This window comes from Durio zibethinus, chromosome 17 (genome assembly GCF_047325235.1).
Source record: "Durio zibethinus cultivar Kanyao isolate XHJ-2024 chromosome 17, ASM4732523v1, whole genome shotgun sequence".
Lineage (NCBI taxonomy): Eukaryota > Viridiplantae > Streptophyta > Magnoliopsida > Malvales > Malvaceae > Durio > Durio zibethinus.
The window spans coordinates 5,945,648-5,952,351 of NC_143178.1; the positions used below are offsets into that span (position 1 = coordinate 5,945,648).

At 36.7% G+C, this 6,704-nt stretch overlaps 1 protein-coding gene and 1 pseudogene across 2 annotated transcripts; both read left to right on the plus strand.

Annotated features, from left to right (window-relative positions):
* The first annotated feature begins 837 nt into the window (after positions 1 to 837).
* Positions 838 to 2,451, plus strand: LOC111279949 (protein TRANSPARENT TESTA GLABRA 1 pseudogene; annotated as a pseudogene). The gene has a single exon (XR_016329123.1). The product of XR_016329123.1 is annotated as a protein TRANSPARENT TESTA GLABRA 1 pseudogene (transcript).
* Positions 2,452 to 5,496: 3,045 nt separating this feature from the next.
* On the plus strand, positions 5,497 to 6,051 carry LOC111274133 (brassinosteroid-responsive RING protein 1-like). The gene has a single exon (XM_022858776.1). It carries the CDS (start codon positions 5,497 to 5,499, stop codon positions 6,049 to 6,051), a length of 555 nt encoding a protein of 184 aa, XP_022714511.1.
* Positions 6,052 to 6,704: the final 653 nt, after the last annotated feature.

Sequence of the window (6,704 nt, forward strand, 5' to 3'; positions counted from 1 at the left end):
GGCCAATCTTAGGTTCTGTTCATGAATGATGGCAGACAGCTTAACCAACCAAAAGATGTCTATCTCTAATAGCCAGGCTGAAAAGATCCAGTAAAAAGCACAAAACCATAAGAAAAAGGAAATTTATAAGGTTTCATGTCATTTGCAATCAAGCACTATTATTAGTTATTTATAATGTTTTAGTCAAAGAAATTGTGCTTTATATGAATAAAAAGCACTTAAGCATCTTTATTAAAAAATTCACAGTATAACAATAGAGGAGGAAGTTCGAGATATTAATATTTGAATTTTAAATTTATTAAATATTAAAAATAATTATATAAATCAATTGAATTAAGTATAAATTCAAAGCACATAAGTACTTACTTTGATTAACTATAGTTGCATCTATACGTTTCAAACTGCGGATTCAAATCAGCCTTTTCCGAATGTAAAAGAAATCAGGTTATGATGACAATAAAAGCTTTCAATTTTGTAGCTTTCCAGGCATTTCAGCAGCGATGAAGATTGAAGAGTCTGATATCCGTCTGTCTAAACACTGGGCCATTGTCTGATTCTTTTCAGTTGTCTAAGCTTAAAACCGTTGCCCGTGTTACTGCTTGTCTACTTGTTCGGTTTCGTCAAGTACTGGACCAATGACTTACAGAGATACTGGGCTATAGTTGGTGGACAACAAAGGTCCTGGGCAGTTCGCCCAAAGTTAAAAACATGACCACTTCTTATGCAGATTGTTTGTGTGGTGGGTTTTAGCAAATTCGGCCCATTGTTCACAAAGATTGCGTTCACTGTAGCAGTTCATTCATTCATAGTTGTTCACATTACATGTAATTATGTGTGGACTTTAAGCAGCAAATGAACCTCGTAAGTTATAATTCTATCCTTTTGACGCATTTACGTTCATTCTAACTCTTCCCTCGTTTTGAAGAAGAAAGTCCATGGGTGTGGGTTGACAATTGTCCATGTTCAACTTGAACGCGTTGAATGACAGATGATTAACAAATCACAGAAAAGCCTAACCTTATCCCAGGCGAAAAATCAAACATACCTTCAACAACCACTCGGAGTGATATGCTCTTACAATTTACTTCGACGTTCCCGGAAACTCAATCAGGAAAATTGAAGCCTCCCCACAACTTTCCCAATAAACACTAACATTTTTCTTGACATTCTCAAAGGAAACAAAATGGAGAATTCAACTCAAGAATCCCACCTGAGATCTGACAATTCCATAAGCTACGAATCACCCTACCCACTTTACGCCATGGCCTTATCTTCCATGCCCTCCCGCATGAATCTCAACCACCAACGCATCGCTCTTGGTAGTTTCATCGAAGACTACCCTAACAGAGTCGACATAATCTCCTTCGACCCAGAAACCCTTTCCATCAAAACTCACCCAACTCTTTCGTTCGACCACCCTTACCCACCCACAAAACTCATGTTTCGGCCCAATGGAAAATCCCCTTCCTCTTCCTCGTCGGATCTTCTCGCTTCATCCGGCGACTACCTCCGTCTCTGGGAAGTTCGAGAAACTTCAATTGAACCTTTCTCCGTTTTCAACAACAGTAAAACCAGCGAGTTTTGCGCCCCGTTAACTTCATTCGATTGGAACGATGTTGAACCCAAGAGAATTGGGACCTCCAGCATCGACACTACATGTACTATTTGGGACATTGAAAAGGGCGTCGTCGAAACCCAATTGATCGCTCACGATAAAGAGGTTTACGACATTGCTTGGGGTGAAGCTAAAGTTTTTGCTTCCGTTTCCGCTGATGGATCCGTTAGGATTTTCGATTTAAGAGACAAAGAGCATTCCACGATTATTTATGAAAGTCCTCAACCCGATACCCCTTTGTTAAGATTAGCTTGGAACAAGCAAGATTTGAGGTATATGGCTACGATTCTTATGGATAGCAATAAAGTTGTGATTTTGGATATAAGGTCACCCACAATGCCGGTAGCTGAGTTGGAGAGGCATCGAGCAAGTGTCAATGCAATTGCCTGGGCTCCTCTGAGTTGTAAGCATATTTGTTCTGCTGGGGATGATACTCAGGCGCTTATTTGGGAGTTACCTACGGTGGCTGGACCTAATGGGATCGATCCTTTGTCTATGTACTCGGCCGGGTCCGAAATTAATCAGTTGCAGTGGTCTGCTGCTCAACCTGACTGGATTGCAATTGCTTTTTCTAACAAAATGCAGCTTCTTAAAGTTTGAGGTTCTAAATTGTATTTTCCTGCTCAAAATATGTTAGTCTCATTTTTGTTGCATAGAATGCTTAAGCTTTTATTGCTCCATTAGTTAAAAGTGTAGAATCAGTTTTGTTGAAGCCTGTTAATTCTGTTAGTACTATGAAGTCTATGGTGAAATTCCTTTAAATAATTAAGTTAATTTCCAGAGACTAAACAATGCCTCTAAAAAATGTTTAAGTTGATGTTTAAGTTTGGCTTGTTTGATGCTTGGCCTTGATATGCCTTTTTTAGTACAGGTGAACAAAAGTTAATATTATTTTCGTGGGATGAAGTTTTGGAATAGAATTTCACCAAGCCTTTTAGTGACCAGATTAATGATGAACTTCTTGTTAAAGAATTTAAGTTAACATGAGATTTTCTAACCAAGAAAAGAATTGAGGAAGAGAGTAAGTCTGAATAACCTTTACTTTGTTTTGGTTTCCACTTTCCATCTGGTTCAAACTTATGGTTTCTGAATTTATTATGTATGTAAACTAATTTTATCTGGGTTTCCTCTTTCCATCTCGTTCAAACTTATGGCTTCTGAATAGTTATGCAAACAAATTTTATCCGGTTTAAAAGGCAGTTCATATCACTTGCCCTGGTTTTACACGTGTGTATGTATGCGCACACATGCCTGTTCATCACATGATAGCCGGTAACTAGGCCAACTTTCATCTAACATATATTTTCAGGGTGAAGTAACAGTTTCCTTAATCTAGATCAAAAAGGAAAAGTTTCAGTCTTCTAGGTACCTTGTTGACTAAAGCAGAAAGCTTTCATCTGGAAAATTGATAAAACCATGGAGGTGGCACATGTTTCTAAATCAATGATGTGGTAAAATCTTTTCCATTCGTGGGCCTAGACTTAGTAAAGCCAATTATTTGCTGGAAAATTGTTAAATCTCATTATGTGCTACTATGCTGGAGTATTAGTAGATTATGAGAGGCAGACTCCAAAGATCGAGTTGCCCAATATGTTGCAAGCTATGTTGCTTTTACTTTGTTTATGTATTTGAAGAATTTAAGGTTATTATAAATTACACGTAGCAGATTTTACTGAAAAGAATTACTTTATAGAGCTTTTTTTTTTTTTAAATAGTACTTTATAGAGCTTGTTATTTCTGTCAAAAGACCAAAAAAATTTACTTATGGGGTGAGAATGTTGTACATAATAAATATAATTAGACATTTCATTTACTGTATCAGTGTGACTTGCTCAGATCCCTTACAGCACAATGAAGACATGTAAGCTAATAAAAATATTTTTGCATTTTAGTATTTTACACTTTTTTGGACAGTGAATCTGATTCAATGGGAATTGCCCATCAAACCCTCATGAGGGTGGTTTAGTATTTGATCGAGGAATTATTGAGATTCCTTCTTTAGGCATTTAGCTTCTTAATCATTGATAGTAAGTTATATTTTCTGATTGGTTGTCTACAGATAATTCTTTCCTTGTATACCTTCATGAAAGCCAACTCCATTGAAGTATCATCCACTCCTGCCATAGAACCTATATACTCCAATGGAACGCTTTAGTGGTTGAGTTCCCATCAGCGGCTGAAAGAACAAGTGCTATTTTTGTAGTATTTGTTGTAGTAGGAGTACCACCTCCTGTTTGGTGAAATATTCATAACTTGAGGGCTCAATATTGAATGATCACTGCAACAGGTGTGCAGGGAGCCTCTACGTGTTTAGAACTGTGGCTAATTTTTAAATCTGGTTTTAAAAATCCTGTGGAACGTGTTTTGGGAAAATGTGAAAATTGTAATTTCTTTCTAATGGTGTAAGAGAGGGGAAAGTCTTGTCATGACGGCAATGCACGATGTGCAATCGTAGCTCCAAAGAGGGAACTGATCCATAATTTAAACCATAATTTTTTATCTGAAATATTATGGCTTGAAATTAAGCCTTTCTTATACGATTTCATCACGTAGGTTAAGCTTGAGCATCTGTATCTGGATACCTCCTTATTTGCAGTCAATGCTTTAAAGGAGGAAATTTGTTGCTTCTATATTTAAATTATTTCTTCGTTTCTGCAACAAATTAACCAAAATGAGTCGTGATAAGGCGGAAAAGAAATCTGAATTATGATTTGATAATCGTTTTCCTGTATTCTTTCTTTCACGGACTTCTACATAAGCAGTTGATTAGTCTCCAGGGCAACACCTAATTGCATGCCGAGCCTGAATGACTTTTAAGAGTTTGGTTCAAGGCAATGGTGACAGAGATCGTCTACCAAATCAACTACTCTTATGAAAAAGTCTCCAGGAAAGTCTTGGCCCCTAGAAAAATTTTTCTTTCTCTAACAAAAGTACAAAATCACCTGCCTGCCAACTTCACGGCTGCATTTGACAAATAGTATCCCCTAGATAGATGGAGTTAGTAGCCCTGAGCTACTAGCTACTGACTTGATCTCGTGTATTCATCGAGCAGAGTTATCAAAAGCTTTTCAATTTTTTTTGTTTTGTCATTATTTTCAACTAGTTTCTTTAACAGATAAGATATCCTGAATTCTTTATATGGCCTTAATTAAATTGATTGTCGGCTATTGGCCGAAAAAATGATTGTCGGCTGACTAATTCAAATATTAATGCAACGAGGTTCCCTACAAAGGACGCAAAGGATTTCGTGCTACTGCAGCCAATTTCCAGACAAAGCACATCGATCCAGGACCTTCTGAGGTTCTGCTTCGTTTGTCTACTCCACTTGCTCGTAAATAAATTAACCAATCATAACATTAGTCGTGTTTTGAACTTTTAACTTGATTTTTTTTAATCTTTTAAGCAACAAGTAGAGTTTATACTCTATGTTGATAACTTTTAACTTATTCTGCATAACTAGTTTATTTTCAAAATATGAGAATAAAAGTCAAGAATATCAAATGAGGCTGGATGAGATCACAAGGGCATCCACTACTTTCCTTTCTTGGTGCGTATTAATTTGCTGAAGGTATGAAATTTAAATTGAAAATGAAAATGAAATGTTTGACTTTGCATATCCACCCAAAAAAATTCGACTACTATTTTGACCTTTTAATGTATAGTATAATGCAAAAAGGAACCCGAGTGGAGGCTGGACACTGCGAACTTATTATATATATGGATGTGCAACCAGCAGCGAGAGGCTGAAAGTAACATGTACTGGTTCTCTTTACTCTGTTGACCATCTGGAGGCAGAAGAACTGTGTTATATATATTTGGGACCAGCGCATCGAGTAACTTCTTGCACCTCAGTTTGAGCTCTGTTACTTTTATAGTGATTCATGGGTTTCCCCAGTGGTAACATCAAATTCCCAGAGATTGTATTGTTACTTACCTCTCAATACAATCTATTAGGTCATATCAAGGCCATTGTCATAGCAGTTCTTTCTCAACTTCCATTGCTTGGCAAAGTCTATCCATTTGGACGTGGTCGCCATGATAACCAGGCGGAGAATCGCCCATCTCCTTCTTTAGTTCCAGTCCCTGTCTTTTTCATGGTCCAGTCTGTGAAAAACCAGCTTCCTGTCATGCAATATAGTTGTTTTGTCAGCAGAAGATCAGGAGCTTGTGATACCGACGACCCTACCTGCATTGTTTGCATGAATTGCATTGAGAGAAGCCACGAGGTCATAGAGCTTAGCAGTTGTAACCACGTGTTTCACAGAGATTGCCTAGGTTGTTGGATCGATCATGGCAACATTACATGCCCCCTTTGCAAATCCAAGCTGTTGCCAGCTCAGGGAAACAATTCAAGACTAGGAAGCGATCCATGGAGGAGGGAAAGGATGATTTACCTGTTCGGCGAAGATGAAATGATGGGCACATGGTTATTATGAATATTTCTAAGCTACCAAGTTCTGATATTCGAATTATTTAAAGATTAATGATTAAAGGATGATATCTCATATTTAATAAATATTTAATTTCTTATAAATTTATATTCAAATTAATTTTTTTATTTATCGTCAATTAATTTTAAGTTGAGTATTGAATGAAGGTGAGCCAAAAATATGAGAAAGGAGAGTTCAAATAATAATTTTACTGGAAAAAAGGGGACTAAGTATTATTTTTGGTGAGATGAAGTATTCTGCTATAATGGTGTAAAAAAAAATAAAAATTGGGGGGGCCATGGTGTCATGAGCAGAGACTTAAATTTGAAGCTCATGTGACTTTAAGACTTGAGAATGAACTCTTCTACATCCCAGATCAGTCTAAACTCAAATTGGTATTCAAACACTCAGTATTATAAAGCCTAATTGCTTAGAATGCTGCAAAAGACAAGGCTTAGGAAGTGTTTGAAAGAATGCTAGAAAAAATAATAGAAAGTAAGGCAAGAGTAAGGTATATTACTTAATGGTTAATATTTGTACAATAAGGGTAAGGACCTTCTATTTATAGTTAAACCTCTTTTACAATGGTTGAGATTATTTTTCTAAAGTCTAAAGATTATATTAATTTTCGTATTACAATGAATCCCTTTATTCTAGGA

Excerpts from the sequence above, each read along its gene's own strand:
- LOC111274133 (XM_022858776.1), top strand. The coding sequence starts at position 5,497 with ATGGGTTTCCCCAGTGGTAACATCAAATTCCCAGAGATTGTATTGTTA.